The 22,236-nt window shown below is 42.3% G+C and overlaps 2 protein-coding genes across 9 annotated transcripts in view; one reads left to right on the top strand and one right to left on the bottom strand.

Annotated features, from left to right (window-relative positions):
• The window catches only part of mpv17l (MPV17 mitochondrial membrane protein like), a 145,285-nt gene extending 132,303 nt beyond the window's left edge, over nucleotides 1-12,982 (bottom strand). For 2 of the 4 annotated variants that reach the window (XM_048552570.2, XM_048552569.2), the window contains exons 1-4: nucleotides 12,437-12,982; nucleotides 7,171-7,241; nucleotides 3,245-3,274; nucleotides 2,999-3,152 (exon numbers count right to left, since the gene is read on the bottom strand). In XM_048552570.2, coding sequence (XP_048408527.1) covers nucleotides 3,009-3,152; nucleotides 3,245-3,274; nucleotides 7,171-7,241; nucleotides 12,437-12,740 — 549 coding nt within the window. In that variant the 5' untranslated portion in view covers nucleotides 12,741-12,982 and the 3' untranslated portion in view covers nucleotides 2,999-3,008. Of the gene's footprint in view, nucleotides 1-2,984; nucleotides 3,153-3,244; nucleotides 3,275-7,170; nucleotides 7,242-12,436 lie in introns of those variants that run through there. The other 2 variants (XM_048552568.2, XM_059654192.1) reach the window with 2 other exon arrangements.
• Nucleotides 12,983-17,183: 4,201 nt separating this feature from the next.
• pdxdc1 (pyridoxal-dependent decarboxylase domain containing 1) overlaps nucleotides 17,184-22,236 on the top strand; it is an 85,717-nt gene continuing 80,664 nt past the window's right edge. For 2 of the 5 annotated variants that reach the window (XM_048551661.2, XM_048551659.2), the window contains exon 1: nucleotides 17,190-17,547. In XM_048551661.2, the coding sequence (XP_048407618.1) occupies nucleotides 17,527-17,547 (21 nt within the window). In that variant the 5' untranslated portion in view covers nucleotides 17,190-17,526. Of the gene's footprint in view, nucleotides 17,548-22,236 lie in introns of all 5 variants that reach the window. The other 3 variants (XM_048551663.2, XM_048551662.2, XM_059654183.1) reach the window with 2 other exon arrangements.

The following is a 22,236-nucleotide window of genomic DNA, read 5'->3' as shown; positions in this document are numbered from 1 at the left end:
TTTTCCGCAGGTGGTGATGGCTACCACGAGGGGGCATAGCTTTAAATTAAGAGATGATAGATATAGGACGGATGTCAGAGGTAGGTTTTTTACTCAGAGAGTAGTAAGGGCGTGGAATACCCCGCCTGCAACAGTAGTAGACTCGCCAACTTTAAGGGCATTTAAATGGTCATTGGATAAAAATATGGATGATAATGGAATAGTGTAGGTTAGATGAGCTTCAGATTTGTTTCACAGGTCGGCACAACGTCGAGGGCTGAAAGGCCGGGTACTGCGCTGTAATATTCTATGTTCTATTCTCTCCTTCTGCTTTTCTCCTGCTTCCAACCATAATTCAAACTGTTTTCATTTCCTTTTCATTTTCAAGCTGCTTCATTTGCAAATGAATTTTCACCATTTCCAATGATTCCAGTTACATTCCTGACAATTGTAAATGACATGTTATTGCCACAATTATTTTTCCTTTTCACAAAGGCAACAGCAACAGCAGCTTATCTGCCACTTCCAAAAACTTTGCCTTGCTCACTTTTTGTAAAACTCCTGAAGTGACTTCTTCCACCCCCAGGAAACTCTTAGTGACTGAAAGTGCCATTACTACACAAGGCACACCTTATTTAAACCAACTGAATTCAGCACCAGAAAGAGAACACCAACACTCACTGCTCACTGCCCCTGAACTCATTCATCCTAAACCCAACCTAGAGTTACAGATTACAGACAAGACCCCCCAGTTTGTTATGCACCAGACCAAACCCCCTCAAAATATATTAAGAAGATAGTTTAGACCCTAACTTTTTCTTATTTTAAAGGTAAGTATAAGGCGTTGTGTTCCAGATGCAATTGGATTACTCAAACTAATTGACAGGAGTAATGGGTCCAAAGTTGATCGTAACAGTGTTCACTTGTATGTTGACAGAAATGGATTAGGCTTTCATCTTTCTGGAATAGTCCCTCCCTCACCAGCTGAAAACAGGTAGATATGATACCTTATTGAATTTGTAGAAATTTACTCCCAATATTTAGGATGCCTATAGCCAGAAAGTGTAGTATCGCTGCTATCTGGTCTCAATGGCCATCTTCAGTGCTGCAATGACCCCATGGCACAATTGGAATCTCTGATGAACTCCGTGAACACTTTGCACCATTTGCTCACATCTCCAGCAGGACCTTTGCATTCATTGCTTCACTTCCAGGTAGAATGTTTGGGCCCATGAATTTTCTCTCAGATTATTCAGACTGGGTAAAATCTGACTTCTGATTAATAAAACTAGTGCATTTCTTGATCATTCAGTGTGACCTCCGGGGGTCATTAGGCCCGACCACAGCTGGAATACTGAGGACAATTTTGGGACCTTATCTAAGGCAAGATCTAGTGACATTGGTAGTCTAGAGGAGGTTCACTAGGTTAATTCCAGGTTTGAAGGGACTGTCTTGTGAGGAAAGGTCGAGTAGGTTAGACCTGTACTCACTGTTGTTTAGAAGAATGAGAGGAGACCTTATGAAACATACAAGATTCTTTGAGGATTTGTCAGGATTTGAGGTTCCTTCCCCTTGTGGAAAGTTTAGGACCAGCAAACATAATCTCAGAATTAGAGGTCGCGTATTTAAGATAGAGATGACAAAGACTTTCTTCTCTCAAAGGATAATTAATCACTGAGAGTTGTTGAAGCCGGGTCATAAATTACATTTATGTTATCATAGCATCCCTGCAGTGTGGAACCAGGCCATTCAGCCCATCAAGTGCACACTAACCTCTGAAGAGCAACCCACCCCACCAACCCTATGCCTATAACCTTGCATTTCTAATGGCTAATCCATCTAGAAGGCATATCCCGGGACACTATGGGCAATATAGCATGGCTAATCTACTTAACTTGCCCATTTTTGGACTGTGGGAGGAAACTGGAGCACCTAGCGGGAACCCACACAGACACGGGGAGAATGTGCAAACTCCACACAGGCAGTCACCTGAGGGTGTAATCAAACCTGGGTCCCTGGAGCTGTGAGGCAGCAAGCACTAACCACTGAGGCACCGTGCCACTCTAAAGCTGAGTTGGACAGAATTTTTAATCAGTGAGGAAATCAAGGCTTACGGGAAGAAGGCAGGAAAGTGCAGTTGAGGATTATCAGATCAGTCATGATCTCATTGAATAGCGAAGTAGACTCAATGGGCAGAATGGCCTACTCCTGCTGTTACGTTTAATGGTGTTATAGATGTCTGCGCCCTAACTGATGAAAGAGATAAACAGTGATACCCTATGGACTGATATGTACCCGCCACCAGTGTCAACAGCAGGTTGGCACCCAGCAACAGGGCCAAAACCAACACCCCATTTCATCATGTGGCAGCTCCATGCGTGGCAGTGCTCTCAAGGAATTTCCTTCATGGCCAATAACAAAGATCCATTGAGTGAAGGTCACCCCTACTTGGAATGTTTACAGCATGTATATTATCTTGTGTAGGTGGAAGGATGCAAACTAACTCATTCCAACTAACCCAATGTAGGAATTTAAAACAGGTGGTCACCATCTCAGGATAAGTTGATGTTAATATACAGACACAGTGAATGGTTTTCATCCCATGAAAGACTTTTAAAAAATTGCATTGGGAATCAAAGGACATGGTACGTGAGCAGGAAAATGGTGTTGACAAGATCAGATACCATCTTAAGAAATGGCGGTCCATGTTCAATGGGCTATATCATCAACTCCTGCCCTTGAGGCCCAATGTCTGGTGTTCTTGTCCAGCTGATTAGTTCTGCACTTGAATAATTGGTCAGTTATTGCTTTAGTCCTTCCGTGTTAACCCCTTAATTCCTGTTAAGCTGTTGCTGGAGCTTGTGAATGTTGTAACTTACACTCAAATATATGATAACACCTTCACTCTTGCCCTGCTCATAGTCAAACAAATCAGCATTAAAAATCTGTAGTGAGGTAGAATATACATCAATTTATTTCAAGAAAATATGTTCTAAAACAACGTTATCTATTCACAGACCATGAGTTCTTCATTTCGCTTTGTGATTCCTAATGAGATTTGCAGAGCCATGACGATGTTGCCTTAAATGGGACATGAAGATGACCCAAACAAAACCCCAACATCCAAAAAATGCCATCCTGAAGACCACAGGTATCAAGCCATAATTGACTATCTGGAACAAGACAGAAATGCATTTCAACTATGAGCATTGGCAAGAAAGTGCAAATTGACTATTAAGCTCTTGGTTGCAATAAAGAAATATACCTGTACTGTAGGCCAATATATGACAGCAACCTAGAAATAAAACACAGGTTGAATTATAGATTAATGAAGTCTCAGTAAAATTATCTCAATAGTAGACTTGGATTTGTTAATTCATAGCATGATGTTGGCAATTATGTACCGTCCACTTTTAATTACCCTTAAGAAGATGATGAGACATTTTTTCTGAACTTTTCCAGTTCATGTGATATGGGGACATTGTGATGATGCAGTGGCTTTAAGGGGCTATTTTGTTATTTTTTAAGAGTGAGTTTGAATGCGAGAAGACAATCAGTCAGTGGTAATGCGGCCTTAGGCTTCATTTTAAAATTGGAACAATAGAAGCAGCCAGGATGGGTGTGGCCAGTTCTCACAGACCAGGATTTCTAGGGGGTTTTTTTTAGTTTTTAGGTTTAACTTTAACCAGTTGCTGTTGGAGCCTCAAAGGGCAGAAGTTTCTGGAGATTTGAAGACCAACAAGCTATCTTTTCCCCCTCTCGGTTATAGCTTAAAATTTGGGCTTCTCCTTGCTGCTGGACTGCATGTGAGAAAATTGGATTTCTGATTTTATCTTTTTGCCAAAGGGTGTGTTTATAGGATGTGACTATATTGGAACAGTTAATTAGTAATCGCTACTGTATCTATTATTCTGTTAAGTTTTTTGAGATTAGAATAACTCCTCTTTCTTCTGTTGTATTTTAACTACAGTGTTTAAATAAATTGTCTTGCATAATGTTGAGTAGCTTAACCAGTTGCATAGATGAAGGGTCTAGGCCCGAAACGTCAGCTTTTGTGCTCCTGAGATGCTGCTTGGCCTGCTGTGTTCATCCAGCTTCACACTTTGTTAGCATAGATGGCACGTTACATTTGCCTTCGAAGTAAGAGAAAGTTAGGATCTAGGCTACCTTCTTAAAATATTCTGAGGTGGTCTGGTCTGGTGTGCTGTTAGCGAGGGAGTTCCAATGTTTATACCCAAGGAATGCATTATATGTCCAAGTCAGGATGGTGAGTGGCTTGGAGGGGAACTTGCAGGGGGTGGTATTCCCATTCATCTGTCACTCCAGGTGGTAAGGCTTTGGGAGGTGGTATCAAGGGAATTTTGGTAAGTTGCTGCAGTGCATCTTGAGATGGTACACGTTGCTGCTACTGAGCATCAGTTGTGGAGGGAGTGAACATTGTAGGTAGCGGGTGCGATGACATTCAAGCGGACTGCTTTGTCCTGGATGATATCGAGCTTCACGAGAGTTGTTAGAGCTGCACTCATCCAGGTAGGTGGGGATTATTCCATCACACTCCTGACTTATGCCTTGTAGATGGTGGACAGGCTTAGGAGAGTCAAGTGGTGAGTTACTCATTGCAGAATTCCCAGCCTCTGACCAGCTCTCGTAGCCATTATATTTATGTGGCTGATCCAATTCAGTTTGTGATCAATGGTAAACCCAGGATGTTGATTGTGTGGCCAGCAAATGGGTTTTCCTCCCTATAGTGAACATTTGTAAAAAAAATTAACTGCCACATTTAATAAATTATTCCTCACTTTAAAACAGAGTGAGGCAGTGGAAAATAATCACAGAGATGGCATCTCATTGAATGCAGGGACTAATGAATATGGATTTAAAACATTAAATAAGACAAAAGTAATCTTGCAGTAAGGTTTAAGAGTAGATTTGTAGCTCGCATTGTGGATGTTGAGGTTGGTTGGCTCACCGAGCTGGCTCACTGTTGTGCCGCAGATGTTTCATTACCCTGCTGGGTAACATCATCAGTGCAGCCTCCGATGAAGCGCTGTTGAGTTTTCCTGCCTGGTTTTACACACTCATCGCTATCCACATGGACAAAGACAGCCACCAACTTGATTGGGACAACACCAGGATCCTGGGACAAGCAAAGCAGAGACAGGCACAGGAATTCCTAGAAGCCTGGTAGTCCACTAAGAAAGCCATCGATAAACACATAGAGCTCGACCCCATATACACTCCACTGCGAATGAAAACTGGAAATGAGGCAATCCAGCCCAACGGACACCAGAGTTCAAATAACAGGCAGTAAAACACAACAGCGCTTCATCAGAAGCTGCACTGATGATGTTACCCAGCAGGGTAATGAAGCATCTGCGCAACAACGAACGAGCTCAGCCACAATAATCCTGCAGTATTTGATGGTGTTATCATACTGCATTATGATGGCTTATATTCTGTGTTGGTAACGCAGTGAAGCTATCAGATTCACAGAAAGGATGCAAGCTTGAACTTGTACTGTTCGTTTCTGTGTAAAACAGCATAGACAAGTTATGCCTTATTGAGTCAGACGTAATCGGGTTTCTTAACAGTTGACTAACTCCAAAATGATTACTGGTCATTCTCACTGAATCAGAGAAACTAATTTTATATTTGTAGAATGCCACTTCCTCCATGGTAATATATTCCACTGGAATAAAAAAAATCTTCTTTTAAAAATTTGTTTATCTTGGTTTTATTCTATCTTAATCCAAACATAATCATTATTTATTGACCTGAGAAGCTGGATGAAAATTGAAGGATATTAATGTGTTTAAATTCCTGGTTTGTTGTGTGTGTATTTAATATCTAATTGAGTCAAAAACTGCACTTGGATCTTGCACTTTGATTTTAGTTAAGAAGTGTAACAGAAAAATATAGCAGATGCTGAAAGTTTAAAATAAAACTAAAAATCACTGGAAATGCTAAGCAGATCTGCAAAAGGACTCCCAATGAGCCTAACACCTCTGCCCAATGTCCAATCAGGTACTGATTCTAAGATGGGTTGTGGTGGGATAGTTAGCATCTGGACTCTTGAGTTAGAGTCTTGACCATTCTGTCAGCTTTTTTTTTCTCCTTTTCTCTTCAGTTTTTTAGTGTTTCTTTTTTGTTAGTTAGCTTCTGAAGAGAGCTTGGTCGTGGAGACGGCAGTGGAGATGGAGAGTGGCAGCAGCTGGGGCACAGCTCGAGCCCCCAGTGGTGGTCACTAGTGGCAAATATAGGTGGGACTGAGCCCATGGCAGGGGAAAGCCCAGCGTGGAGCATCTGCAGGCCCACAGCTTAAGAAGGGACTGTAATGTTTAACTTTTAACTTCATTTCTTTATTTTCCTACTTTATACTAAGAAGAACTGTAGCGTTGAACTTTTTAAAATTTATTTCTTTATATTTTTCTATTCTTGTATTTAAGATTTTGTTGCTAGGTACCTCTGTGCCTAAGATGGTGCCAGGAATGGCGACATTGTGCACTTTTCACTGTATTCCTATACCCCTGTACTTGAGTACACATGACAATAAAAATTAAATCTAAATCTGATTCCAGAGGGAAAAGCCAGTAAGAAAAATAGCAATACTTGGAAATAGTCATCCTAGTCATCTTGACCCTCCATTTTGAGGCCTACCAGACCAGACTGACAAGTTGGTGTCATTCACACGGCATTGTTTGTTTTCTTTCTGAGGTGGGTGTCCCCCTCCCCCAGCTATATCCCTGGGCTGTCAAGATGCCCACAGAATATCAGCATTGGGCACTCAGCTGGGTGACAGACTGTAAGTGGGGAAGTGGAGTGGGGGACGCCCTTAACTGGCCTTTGATTGGCCTCAGTGGGTGACAAAATTAGATGGACCATCTCACATAAAACTAATCCTGATGGAGGCAGACAGTGATGGGGTGTGCGTAAATGAGAGCCGTCCCTATCTCCATGCTTGGTACAGTTGGGACAAGATTCCAGTTAATTAACTCTGCTTCTCTCTCCCAACTGCCGACAGACCTGTAGGGTATTTTACAGCGCTTTCTGTTTTTAGTTTTGTTAGAAAATACATTTGTCTTATTTTTCAGCCAAAAGATTTCGAGGCAGCACTTGTGGAGCAGAGAGAAGCTGGTTGCATTCAGTTTAACTAGCAAATACATCATGAAACGTCAGGTTTCTTTTGTTTACCTTATACGTATCCCAAAATGTCTCTCTCCAGATCGCAAAAATATCTTGTTTCCCTTCCATCATACTCATACCTAAATGAAATTGCAGATGGACAAGAGTAAAGAACATCTCTGTTGACCGAATATTCTGACATTAATGGAAAGCATCTTTAAAGTCTGCTCTTACCACCTGGATTTCAACACTGACAATCAATTCATAGAACCCCTACAGTGTGGGGTCAGGCCATTCAGCCCTCTGAGTTGCACCAACCCTCAAATCTACTTCCCTACCCCATCCCTGTATTTCCCATGGCCAACCCACCTAGCCTGCACATCCTTGGATCCTATGGGAATTTAGCAAGGCGAATCTACCTAACCTGCACATCTTTGGACTGTGGGAGGAAACCGGAACACTGGAAGAAACCCACACAGACACGGGAATCATGTGCAAATTCCACACAGACACCGAAAGGTGGAATTGGACCTGGACCCCTGGCACTGTGAGGCAGCAGTGCTAACCACTGAGCCACACTGTGCCACCCACGTGGGTAGAACACAGAGAAATGTCAATTCTTGAACTATCTGTCTGGTTGCAAAACTGTGATTTAAAAAATTGGACTTAATTGAATGACGAGTAAATGTATTTTATTGGTGTAATAAGACAACAGAGCCAGTGTGAAACAGTTAACTCCACCCATGTTCAAATGTTTGAGATACAGGCAGTGCCCTGTTTATAAAGCAGTTCCGTTTCTATTCCTGTTTGCAAGTCAATTTGTACGAAGTTGGAACAAAATGCAGGGCAATATAAATTAGCTGTTCTGAAGTATCTGTTCGTATATCAGATCTTTAAAATTACGACCCAGTATGGGATCATATTCATAAGTACAAACGTTTGAAAGTTAGACATCCTGAGGAGGCTGTACCTAGGTACATTAGTACCTGAGATGGTGCTTTAAGTGTAACTTTTCAGCCTTTCACAGTATTCATTTGAGTACCTGTGACAATAAAGCTAATTCAATTCAATTCACAAATCAGGGCCTCCTGCACTTACAATCTGAGGTAGACTGGGCGCCCTGCCATTAAAACCAGAAGCACAAGCAGTGTTCACCGCTAACAGGATGCTGTAGCCAAATCAAAAGACATTCTGCCCATCACACAGTTGGGATATCACAGAACTGCTATAGTGCAGAATGACACCATTCAGACCATCATGTCAGCATTGGCTGGCTCTCTGAACATTTTGACTTGGTGCCATTTCCTGCCTTTTCCCTGTAACCCTGCATGTTATCTCCAGTTATATAATGATCCAATGTCCTCCTGAATATCTCAGTTGAACCGGTCTCTGCCATACTTCTAGGTAGTGCATTTGAAACCTGGGCCACTTTCAGTGTATATAAGTTTCAATGCCAGTGTGATGTCGGGCCTGCAGACAGGTGATTTGTATTGAATAGCATACCCCTTTGGGGTGCAAAGAATTATACTAACAACTAATTTAGGATTGTCAGCTAGCGTTGCAGTATGGCAGACTTGCGTGAACTGGATATGACATAATTGAATACCTGGAACCCTGTTCTTTGCAGACAGAAACAATGTGTGCAATTCACTGTCGCTGTTTCAACAGATATTCGCTGACTCATTTATCAGGGTAATGTTTTGGCCCAGCAGTGTTACCTAAAATCATTTAAAATATAAACAAGGCTTGGCAGTTAACTGTCAGTCATTATTAACTGATGCTTTCTCCACAACAATGCCACTATCAATCAGTCTACTTGTCAGCTAATGAGCATTCTCCTTTCATACAGGATAAATGTTGGTTCCCCTTAAATTAGTATTCTTGTGAAATGACTTGATGAATGCAAGCTCAAAAGCGTCAACAAAATTTGTCTTTTTTTTAACAATTCTCAATATAAAATTATGTTTAACTACCTGGAAATGTAAATGATTTTGAAATATTTCAAACCATGGTTTATAAGAGCATAAGAACTAGGAGCAGGAGTAGGCCATCTGGCCCCTTGAGCCTGCGCCGCCATTTAATAAGATCATGACTGATGTTTTTGAGACTCAGCTCCACTTCCCCACCCACTCACCTTTACTGTTCAAAAATGTATCTAGCCTTGCCTTAAACACATTCAGCGAGTTAGCTTCAACTACTTCAGTGGGCAGGGAATTCCACAGATTCACAACCCTTTGGGTGAAGAAGTTCCTTCAGATTTCAGTCCTACATCTGCTTCCCTTTATTTTGAGGCGATGCCCTCTAGTCCTAGTTTCACCTGCGAGCAGAAACAACCTCCCTGCCTCCACCTTATCTATTCCCTTCATAGTCTTAAATGTTTCTATAAGATCTCCCCTCATTCTTCTGTATTCCAATGAGTAAAATCCCAGTCTACTCAGCCTGTCCTCATAATCCAACCCTCTCAACTCTGGAATCAACTGAGTGAATCTCCTCTGTTAATCCTCCGTTAATACTCTGTTAACCTTGTGCACCTTTGCCCTGACTTTAGTCACCATCGTTATCTTCGGCTCCATTTTATATTGGCCTGTAATGTGTAAACTTTGTTATTAATATTAACAAACAAATGCAATTATTTACAAAATCAACCATTGGAACCTAGTTCATAAAATGACAAAATGGTGTGCACTACCAACTAAAGTCCTTCAGTGTGGTCGGCATTTCTCTTTTGACTATACCCTAACTTCAATCCTGCTGTGCATTTCATCCTAATTTGTTGAACTTGGTCAGTAACTGCACAGGAGATCTTGTGATGCAGTGGGAAGTGTCCCTGAGCCAGCAGCCCCAGGTTTGTCGCACTCTAGGACTTTCAGGATGCAGCCACACAAGTTGAACATCTTCCTGAAATGCCCTTGGGAGGTGGTAACAGTGGGAGGATCTCCTGATCAGCCCAAATAGACTTGTGGCTCTGGCCACTGGCAACAGGAAGGACCAGCTCTGAGCAGTAACTGTCACAAACGTGGCTTTTGTCTGCCTCATCAGCTATGGGAAAAACAATGACAAAAACAGAAATTGCTGGGAAAAACTCAACAGGTCTGGCAGCATCTGTGGAGAGAAAGCAGAGTTAAAGTTTCGGGTCAACACAACTGATTGTAACAAGGAAAACGTTGGTATGTATGCTAGAGAAGGGGTGGGGGGAAGGAGGAAGGAGTAAATGATCAGTGGAGATGGAGCCCAGACAGAGAGAGCAATGCAGTTGGACAGACAAAGGGATAGCAATAGTGAGTAAAGGTTAGCCTGGGAGAATGACTAGCTGCTAATGGGGACCATTAATGACTGACAATGTTTCAGAGATAGTAGGAACTGCAGGTGCTGGAGAATCTGAGATAACAAGGTGTGGAGCTGGATGAACACAGCAGGCCAAGCAGCATCACAGGAGCAGGAAAGCTGATGTTTCGGGCCTAGACCCTTCTTCAGAAAAAAACCCTCAGTCACTGCTGTTTCAGGAAGGCTGACGCTTTTTTCTGAAGAATGGTCTAGGCCTGAAACGTCAGCTTTCCTGCTCCTCTGATGCTGCTTGGCCTGCTATGTTCATCCAGCTCTACACCTTGTATATCTCAGTGACTGACAATCGATTGTTTGTGGTAGCAGTCCATGTGATGACAAGGCCTGGTGTGTGGGGTTGGGGGAAGAATACGGAGGAAGGTGCTGAGGCCCCAAAATTATTGATCTTGATATTGAGTCCAGACGTGGCAGGGTTCCCAAGAGGAAAGCTGCATATTGTATTGCAGGTGTTGTTCTTCCTGCTTGCACTGAGCTTCACTGGAGCACTGCAGCAAACTGGGAAAATGGGAAAATCAATGACATGGGAAGACTTGTGATGCTCTGAAAAGGCCTGACTTTCACTAACCCATGTTTCAGTTGTGCCTGAGGCAGGTCACTGTCAGGAGGCTAAAAAATATTGGAACAGACAACTATTGCAATGGGAAAGTTTCCATGATCAATTATTTACAATCTCAACACAAATGCTGATTACAGTTAATTGTGATGATACTTACTAGCCTGTATTTGCAGCAGCAAAATCTCTTAATTGAAATAAAGTGTTAAAATAAGCCTAACAAACACCTAAAAATGTAAATGCAATGGGAAAAGGTACATTGTTGGCAAGGGCAAAAAAAAGACTAAGGCTGATTTTTATTTCGGTTTACACATGTATGAGTATGTGCAGTGTGCTGAAAAAAGACAGAGGCAAGTAGGCGCTATCTGAGTTAGTGGACTCTTTGTAATGACAATGAGATAATTGCCACAACATCACAGAATTGTTACAGCACAGAAGGAAACCATTCAGTCCATCATGCCTGCACTGGACCTCTGGGCATTTTAATGCTGATTTAAGACCTTTTCTCTGAAGCCCCTGCACATTGTTCCCATAAACATAATCACCCAATGCCCCTGATGGAACCACTAAAAGATCCACTGAACCATAGGGGCACTGTCTCATTGAAGGGAGTGTCAAAAAAATCCTGGAAGAACTGCGGATGCTGGAAATCGGAAACAAAAACAGAAGTTGCTGGAAAATCTCAGCAGGTTTGGCAGTGTCTGAAGAAGGGTCAATGGGCCTGAACAGTTAACTCGTAGTGATTTAACCTGAGGGTCACCATGTCTCAGGTGAGGGGAAAGGTTGAGAATCAGTGAATCCCTACAGGATGGGAACAGGCCATTTGGCCTGTCAAGTCCACACCGACCCTGCAAACAGCATCCCACCCAGACTCACCCCCCTACCCTATGCCCCTAACCCATTGCTAATCCACCTCGCCTACATATCCCTGGACACTGAGAGAATTTAGCGTTGCTGATCTACCCAACCTGTACATCTTTGGACTGTGGGAGGAAATTGAAGCACCTGGAGGAAACCCACACAAACATGAAGAAAATGTGCAAATTCTACAGACGGTCGCCTGAGGCTGGAATCAAACCCAGGTCCCTGCTAACCACCGAGCCACCGTGCCACCCTCAGAAGGACAGCTCTTTAAGGTAACCTCAGTCAATGTGGGAATTGAACTCATCACTGGCGTCGCTCTACATTGCAAACCAGCTATCCAGCCAACTGAGCAAACAAACCTCCATTGATGATAATATGACTCATTACCAATATGTTATCAAACACACATACCTTCCCAAGTCTCACTTTTAGCTTCAGCGCCAGATTAAAATGACCTGTTCCCAGTTGCTGGAGGTCTATCTGACCCACTTTCAGGCTGTAGTCCACAATCAGCGTACTGCACTCCAGGGCTGTGTGCTACCTACCCTGGTGCCCAACCCAATGGTACCCACTCACCAATGTAAAAGCCGCTGATGCCAGTGGGAGTTACTACCAGTTGGTCACACACCACCTTCCGCAGGACATTGCTTGGTGCCGTTCCAGGGAACACGTGCTCCATCACCTTCAGCCACATATAGAAGAGGTTGCCGTGGAAACTGAAGGCCAGGAGGGCGACATTCCGAGTCTGTTTCAAGTCAACCTTTTCTTTCCTCAGCAGCTTCTGCTGGGCCAGGTCTCCCGCTGTGAAGATGCTGCTGTACCACACTACGTTGGTGACCCAGGGGAATCTCCTGACTTGTGCTAGAAGAAATTTCAACATTGTTCACTGATCCGCAGAGGGACAGTGGACTGGATAAGCGCCAAATGTGTGCCTAGATCCCTGCCTACTGCAGAAATAAAGCAAAACTGGACGATATTCAGACAGCACCTTGTCAAAAAGGGAGCAAACTGACTCAGTGTCTGACTTTCGGTCAGAACCCAGCCCATTGTTCACATCACCGTGAGATCACTCTGAAACTCCAAACTCTGTCACTGCTTTGTGCAGCTGAAGTAACTGCTTCATCTTAGCCCCGGTTACTGACAAAGCAAGTCAGTTAATAAGTATTCACACTGAGCAAACTCAAATCCTTTCAAACAGATGCAGTTGTCAACCAGTGACAGAGATGGAATTGGGTGAATCTGAGAATTTGGTCGGTTGTAACAAAAGATCAGCGCAGAGAGGGTAAGGAGGTGAGAGGTAATAAGTAAATAAATAATCGGAGCAATTAAACAGAGCCAGAGTGAGACGGTTAAAATGAACTGAGAAGAGGAGAACAGGACAAAAGGTATTGGAACTGAAATAAATAAAAGAGGAAATAAATAAACAGGATGTAAATTCTGCCATTTCTTCTCTTTCTCCTATTCTGCTGTAAAATTGCCCTCCTCAGGATTGAGGGTGGCTTGCTTTTCACTCAGTTTCCATATATTCAGAGATAATGATCAGTTCAGTCTGTGGTCTGGCCCATGTAGGGGAGGGGACACTCCCTCTTATGGCTCGAAATTCCCTCAGCGTGTTCCCAATGTGATATGACAGTGTGTTCAGTACCTTCTGGAATGATCCTTCTCCATTCTGGATGGTCACAAGCCAGGGACTCGCAGGAATAGGTGGGGTGTTGGCGGAGGGAGGGAGAGGATGTATGACATCTTCAGGGAGGCTTTGAGGAGATCCCTAAATATGTTTACACTGTACCCCTTGACAGCCTCCTGCAGTGATCAAGATCCAAGTACAGCAGGTATCTGGTCTGGTGTCAGCTATGCAAACAACATCCCCCACCCAGAGAACTTGATTTACAGTGACTAGGGCCTGAAATTTGGCCAGGTTAGCTTGGGAGACCTCCAACAACCATAACCGTGTGCCAGGTATGACTCCAACCTGTGGAGAGTTTATTCTCTGGTTCCCATTGATTCCAGTTTTGCTTGGGCTCCTTGAAGTCACAGTCAGTTGAATGCAGCCTTGATATCAAGGGCTGTCACTCTCACCTCACCTCTGGAATTCAGCTCTTTTGTCCATGTTTGAACCAAGACTGTAATGAGGTCAGGAGCTGAGTGACCCTGGCGGAACCCAAACTGGGCGCCACTGAGCAGCTTATTGCTGCGCAGGTACTGCTCGATAGCTCTGTTGATGGCACTTTCCAACATTTTACTGACGATCAAGAGTGGACTGATTGGGCAGTCATTGGCTGCATTGGATTTGTCCGGCTTTTTGTTCACAGCACAAACCGAAGAATTTTCCATATTGTTAGGTAGATTCCAGTGCTTCAAGTGTACTGAAACAGCGTGGCTTGGGGATCAACATGTTCTGGAGCACAAGTCTTCAATACTATTGCTGGAATGTTGTCAGGGCCCATAGCCTTTGCAGTATCCAGTGTCTCCAACAGTTCCTGATATCACTTGGAGTGAAATGCATTGGCTGAAGACTAGTATCTGTGATGCCGGGAACCACTGGAAGAGGCAGAGGTGGAATCATCCATTTGACACATCTGGCGAATGCTCCAGACTTATCTTTTGCACTGATGAGCTGGGCATTATTGAGGGTGGAAATATTTGTGGAGCCTTCTCGTCCAGTGAATTTATTTGTCCAACACCATTCACAACTGGATGTGGCAGGAATGCAGAGCTTAGATCTGATCCATTGGTTGAGGGATCACTTAGCTATTCAAATACTTCTACTTATCCTGTTTGGCCTGCAAGTGATCCTGTTTGCTAGCTTTGCCAGGTAATTCCAGGTATGCCTGGAGCTGGTCCTGGCATGCACTCATGTCCAAGAAGTTATATTGAGAGCCTTGCTTTTCTTGAAATATAATAAATAAATAATTAATGTTAAATAAATGTAATAAATCAAATGCAGAACAAGTTAGCACCCTTGTCTATGATGTGGAAAGACTACGGGATCCTGTGTTGCATGGACAACAGATCGATGAGTAACAAATTATGCTTAACAATTTCATAAGCTTTTGACCAATGCTTCACTGCAAAAACAATTGAGACACTGCCAAGATCATGCTTCAATAGCAGATACTAACTCCCTGCAAATAACTTCATTAATGACCTGTACATACCATGTGAATCATGCAACTATGGATACTTAAAATAAGAGCTAATTTGCAACTGAATCATTGTTGGTCTCTTTGATAAATCAGTCAGTAAACTTCTTAAATCAAAAGATGATCGAAATCTAGAATGAGTAGCCCAAAAGCTAGAGTCTAGAAAATTGTTCAAGAAGCATTATACAGAAAATGTACCATTCCATGCAGAAAATTCTACAGAAAATGTTGACTACTCAAAGCACAGTACAGCAATCTACCAGAGATTGACGTATCATCTGAAAAAAATAAACCACATCTGCAAACTTTAGTTCAAAATCCTGAGCATTCTACTGCCATAGTATTTTGTCAGATGTGTGGTTCCAAAACCCCATATTTAAACAAACAATGTATCCACAGTAGAAAAAGGGATAATTACTGAAGATCATGATGCAAGTCAAGATGACAATCAATAACTTCACATATCAATAACAATCAAACAATGCAACAAAATTTGCCTATGTCAATCTATCAGTCAGAAAAAGTAAAGCTTTCAGGTCTTTTTGATAGGTCAGCAAACTGAAAGATGTGGAAAGCACAATTCTTAAAATTTGGAACAGCTCAGCATTGGAAACCAAATCAAATTGTTCCCAATGCAACTTGTGCATTTGTGCTTTAGAACATGAATCTTGAAGAACATGTTAATACTCCAAGGAAACAAGCTTCAGATTATGAATAACAATGCAATGATGGACTACTTCATACTTCCTAGGGGAACTAAGAACAGTATCCAAAGGTAATACTGCAGAAGAAAGTGTATAATCACTTTGTAATTCTGATATACACTTGCAGTTGCATCAGTTCAACTTCTTCAAAGAACCAGGAACAGTACATCTGGCCCTTCTGCTCACCAAGACTGTGCCAACACATGCTGACTTTATAAACTAAAAATCCTTTGCCTCTATGTGGTCCGCATCTCTACTGCCTATTCATGTTTCTGTCAGGTTTCCTCTTAAATGTTGCTATTGTATCTGCCTCCACTACCTCCTCTGGCAGTATGCTCCAGTCACTTACCAGTCTCTATGTAAAAGATCCTTTAAACTTACCCTCTTTTACTTTAACCCCATATGTCCCCTAGTAATTGAAAAGAAATTTGTCTCACTTTGGCTGTCAGCCCCAGAACATGAAACTATCATTTCCTTACCAGGGGTCAAACTAGAGCTACAGCAGTGAGAATGCCAAATCTTAACCAACAGTCTACCTGGGAGGCTTAACAGTGATGGCTGCTCAGCAAGAACAACTGAACCTTCTGTATAATGGCAGTCAACAGAGAAACAGCAAAATCACCAACTTTACCTCAGGTGTTCCTGTACTTTGTTATAGAGACATTCTTTACCCATTTATCAACACAGACTTGGGGAGGGGTGGGAAACATAAAGTTTAAATGTACAGTAAATATTGTAAAACAAAGTAATAATTTGAGAAAGTATATAACTGTTCATCACTGTTTATGACATGGCGAGTAAATCATAGTGAGGTGTGTAATGCAAAGAGGTCAGAACCCTGGAGCAACCTTGTGAAAATGTCACAATGCTGCCCATCACTGAGTATAAATAGTACAGAGAGGGTAGCGTTCTGGAAGACTACTGATGTGGGCACAAACACACAAATGTAGATTAAGCCTTATTTATTATAACTATAAGACCAGAGCCTAGTATATAATTACCGAATGTAGCAGTATTTAATCTTAATGTACAAGTTAAAGTATGACATTGAAGTGTAGTGGCTTTCTCCTTGACCAATCTGTAAAGAACGCAACTCACAGTGAGGCATTAAACCGCAAGTTTACAGTATTTCCCACTTTTACAATTAATTCCTAGCATCTGCCTTATTTCACTATTCATAAAGGGAAAGGGGCGGGGCCTGTTGAAAGACGTGGGGCGTGAGGGGCGGGGCATGGAAGAGGGCGTGGCCACATTCCGTCACTAAATGGGCGGGGACTGAGTGAATAGGCGGGGTCTCACCAAATAAACGTACATGGGCGGAATCTGACTGGATGGGTGGGTCCCGATGGATGGGCGGGGCCCGGTAGGTGGGCGGGACCTGAAGGAAAGAGGGCGGTCTGAGTGTGTTTGTGGGTGGGGTCAACGGATGTGGGCGGGGTGACGATTGATTGGGCGCTTTGCCATGACGGTACCCGTTGACCGCCAGGAGCGGGGCTTTGGGTGATTGACGGACCGGAGCCTAGGTAGCGGCTTGACAGTGGGACGGGTGGTGCCTGGCAGTGATTGACAGCCTGGCTGCGGGGCGTTGGTGACGTTCGACCGGCCCCGGGGGGGTCGGGAAGGGCCAATGGGTGATTGACAGACCGGGACGGCCGGCTGCGCGCGCAGCTGCCAGCGTGGAGACGGGGGCTGATGGCGGAAGTGGGAGTTTGGCACCGGGGCTGACAACAGGACATCGAGTGTGAGAGGCCGAACCAGTGTCCTGGGTTATCCGATCAATTCTTTACAAAGGAGACACTAAAACGAAGTGCATATCGAGATGGAAATGCCCTTGGAGAAGGTAGGGGCACTCTCGGTGACCGTAGGGAGGCAGCCTGAGGATCTGGGCCCTGCCCTGGCCTGGCCTGTCCTGTCCGAGGGCAGGGGGTCTGTGTGTGTAAACCCGGTACTGTCAGTGTATCCAGACCCTAGTCCAAACACCTATCCCCAACCCCGCCTCGCCCTTTCACAAGACAAGACAACTAATGACCCAGGTGCATATATTCAGCTGTTCGTTTCCGGGTGGTGAGACCCACAGACTGGGATTTGTTTGGAGTTACATTTCTCGGAAGCTTTAGTGCTCTTGTAGGTGATTTTTGCTTTTGTTTTCAAAGCTTCAGTCTCCCTTTGCTCCTCATTCTCACGATCTCCCCAAGCAGAAAAGGCTTTGAGATCACAGCAGCACGTCTGGCAACTAGCACCCGTAAAGAGAGAAAAACGGAGTTTAGGTTTCGGGTCTAAACACCTCATTTATAACTGCTGGACATGTACAGCAACTCCGCCGACATTGTAAAGACTGATCAAAACTGAAAACACTTAGCACACATAATGTTTGACTTATGCACATACTTTTTTGTTTTTATTCATTCATGAGATGCGTGTTGCAGCTCAGGTATGCATTTGCTATCCTTGCTGCAATTGCAAAGCAAAGCCTACTTCTGGACCACTTCAGTCGGTGTGTTGGAGGACCACCAGCACTTTTAGGAAGGGCGTCCCAAGATTTAACCTAGTAACAATAAAAGAACAGCAATATGTTTCCAAGTTTGGATGGTGTGTGGCTTGGTGGGGAATTTACAGGTAGCATTCCGAAGTATCTGTTTTTCTTGTCCTTTTAAGTCGTAGAGGTTGTGAATTTGGAAGGGGCTGCCTTTAGAATCCATTAGTGAGTTACTGCGGTGCATCTTGTAAATGACACACACCACTGCCACTCAGCATTGTGATGGAAGGAGTAAATATTTGTGAATGTGGTGCCAGTCAAGTGGGCTGCTTTGCCCTGGATGATGATAAGCTTCTTGAGCATTGTAGGAGTTGCATTCATCTAGAAAGTGGAGAGCATTCTATCATATGCCTGACTTGTGCCTTGTTGAAGATGGACCAGTTTTGAGAAGTCAGTGTAAGAATGGTATGAATTGATTTCATCAGCAGCCTCAAGGGACACTGTGTCCTTTGAAGGACAAGTATTTTGATTATAAACTGAACAGTAAAGCCTGGTACACACAGAAACCAGTATGAAGAGATATAGTCTTAAAGTCCAATGTTGAAAATAAGGAAACAATCATTCAGTGTGGTGTTTGATACTGATTCTGACATCAGATTGTGTGTGATTCTGTTTGTCTTCCAGATGAATGTGGAATAGAGGGGTTTTAACTGACACAGTATATTGCTAATATGTATATAAAGAGTAGATTACTGAAATTTCAAAAAGGCAATAGAAACTGAAGTTTCTATTTGGTATGACTGTCCTTTTAAAAATACCTAAATGGATTATGTAGTGCATTGACAAGTAGAATACAACTCCCTTCAAGTAATTAATCCGAAAGTTAGCATGAATTTTGTGCCATGTGCTTCAAAGTGGAACTTGTTGCTTTGGTGCTGCTGTAACTGAGTACTGGAGGAACCTGGCTTATTGTTTTAATTGTGTGTTGATATGGTAGTTTGGTGTTTGTTATTAAACTAGTTCAACCAAGCCCATGGCAGAATGTGAAGCTGATTTCAACATTTGTGGTAATAGTAGCTCAATGGTAAAGCTACAGTTTTTGATTTATCGTAACCTGCCTAGGTCCCTCATTGTTGCCGTGCTCAGGCTACTTTACATGCAACCACAATCCCATTTGATGTGGTTACTGGATATGAGTAAAAAATGCTGCCAGATCAGTTTACTGCCATTTCATGAGCAAGCTATTGTTTAAAAGAACACATTGATAAGTATAAGTTGTTTTTCATTTTGACCAATTAATTTGAAATCACTTTTCTCACAACTTCATCTGTGTGCATAAATGTTAAGTATACAAAGTTCAGTGAGGTCTTGTGTCACTGGAACAAGTTGTATTTTTTAACTCAAGGCCCATGGATCAATTTCTGTCATTTGACTTGCTTTGGTGTGAGAAATAAAGCTTGACCCTCAGTCAATGATGTTGTCAACAGTCATTTTGGAAATGTAACTTTCATTGTTGTAGACGGCCCTGAGGCTCCACATGTGATACATTTCATCTTGAGGCAAAGCCTACTATGTGGAAATTTTTATAATGTTTCTGCTGTACATCCTAATTCATCGTGGAACATTCAACCATTTACACATCACGTATTTACTTTATGTCATAATGTTTCAATCCATTATCTGACTGAGATGGTCCCTTACTACTTTTTGTTTATGATTCCTCTTGGTTTATCTGTTCATTTTTTTTACATTAGCATGATCTGGAAAATATTTGTATATATTTATTTTCCCATGCCGCCTTTTCTCCTTGCACTAACATTCCAGTCTGCCTGTTGTATTCAATTCTGAAGGAAGGCCGACATTCAAAACACCAACTTCTTGGTTAACACCAATGGGAAGAACGGATCTCTTGTACATTTCCAGCATTTTCTGCTTTAGATTTCGACATTTGTTTCACTTTTAACTGCTTTATCTTTTCTGTTGTATTTTGTTCTCATTAAATATTGCATTTAGTCAAAAGCATTATAATGTATTTCATAATATTAGTACAAACTGTTCCTTTAACCAAGACCTGCAATTCAAAATCAGGGCACTGTGATCCCACCTGTTATTCCCCACTTTTTTCACAATCTCGGCCACTACTCTATGTTCAACTGAGTTTTGTCTTACCTTGGCCGCCTCTTTGTCTAGCTGCAAGTTTAAGAAAACCTCTGCCTCTGATCTACTGGGTTAGAATTAACTTCAAACTTCACTGCTTGTCTGTAGAGGTTTCATATTCCCTGAAGATATATTAGGTGAAAAAGTGCACATTTTGTGGTGTAAAGAACACATGATTTCAAATTTCACGATAAACTTATTATTCATTACTGTCTGTGTCATTTATGGTGCAAAGAAGCTCAAGGCAATGTAGATGCCAGCCACCATAAAATCCTGGAATGGTCACAGCACCAAAGGATGTCATCTAGCCTTCCTTACCATGCCTACTCTCTGCAAGAGTAACTTGACTTGTCCCACTGACCTGTTCTTTTGCAAGCCCACAGATCTTTTCAGTTCTGATAATTATTTGATTGTTTGAAATTCAGAATTGAATCTGCGTCCACCTTAGTCTCAGGCAGTGCATTCCAAATTCTTGCCACTTAACAGCATGAAAAAGATTTTGTTTTCTTGTTATGTTGCCTCTGGTCTTTTGCTGTCAATTTAATTTTATGTTCTCTGGCCCAAGTTAGACCCCATTTAGAGTACTGAAAGCTGATCTTCCTAAGGTGTGGTGCCCAGGATATGTTGGCCTTGGAGGGAGTACAGTGAGGTTTGCAAGAACATCAGACATTAAGTTGTGGGAAGAAATCACACAGGTTAACCCTAGAATTTAGGCATGGGCTTATCTGATCACAGTTTGCAAGACATTAATAGGAAAGTAATAGATAAAGAAAAAACTATTTCCACTACTTGCAGTTTCTAGAACCAAAGGTATAGCCTGAGAAATAAGGTAGACCATTCAGTGGAAATGTTAGGAAGAAATTCTACACACATATAGTGGAAGACGTTTTGACCTCTTATACAAACAGCAGTGGATGCAGGATCAGTTGTTAGTTTTAAATATGAGATAGATACATTTTTGTTAAACAAGAATATTAAGGGATATGGGCCAAAGGCAGATATATGTAATTAGGCCACAGGTCAGCTATGATCTCTCTGAATGGTGGAGAAGACATGACAGGCTGGATGGTGAATTCCTTTCAAGATTTTTGAACACTGTCATGTCTCCTCTCATCCTTCTCTTCGCTAAGGGGAACAGCCCAACTTCTCTAATTGTTGTGAATCTTTCTATTATTACTTTTTTACTTGAATCTGTCCAGACCTAATAAGGGTGTGTAAATTTGACACCTATAAGTTAATTCACAACTCTGATATTAGAAAATGCTACCTCTCTAAAAACAAATGTATTTGTTTAAAAATGGCTAGCTAGTTTACAGTATAGCAATCTTGTCTATCAAGGTGTCAGCTATGGCTCAGTTGGTAGTACTCTGATCTCCGAGTTCAGTGATTGTTCATTCAAGACTCTCTCAGATTTCAGGAGATAACCTAGGCTAATGCTCCAGTGTGCTCGGAAAGGAGTGCCTCACTGTCAGAGTTGCAGTGTTTCAGATGAGACATTAAACTGAGGCTTCTATTTTGTTTACAAAGATAACGTTTGTGGGACATTGCTGCTCACAATCTGGCTGCCACCTTTCCTATATGACACGTTAAAAGATCTTCATCCTGCAGGCTGACTATTTCAGGTAGTTTTGAGGTCGTGAAAGGCACTATATAAATGCAGCTGCTTCATTCCATTCTGGTATTGTTGCATGCAGGATATTCAACAAATCACAGCTAAACATTCTTTTTTGTACATTTGGGGATGGATCGACATTGTAGTTGGGAAGATTTTAGTTTTAAGTAATGTAAATAGGAAAGACGCTGTAGAATTTCCTGTATCTTTCAGTGTAATGACTTTCAAAATGCTGCCAGAAATTTGTTGCCCTCCATCTTAAAAATCCCAGTAGAAATTAAATG

This window comes from Stegostoma tigrinum, chromosome 23 (assembly GCF_030684315.1).
Source record: "Stegostoma tigrinum isolate sSteTig4 chromosome 23, sSteTig4.hap1, whole genome shotgun sequence".
Classification (NCBI taxonomy): Eukaryota; Metazoa; Chordata; class Chondrichthyes; order Orectolobiformes; family Stegostomatidae; genus Stegostoma; species Stegostoma tigrinum.
The sequence above is the reverse complement of the archived record's forward strand: the minus strand, read 5'-3'. Positions and strand labels throughout refer to the sequence as shown.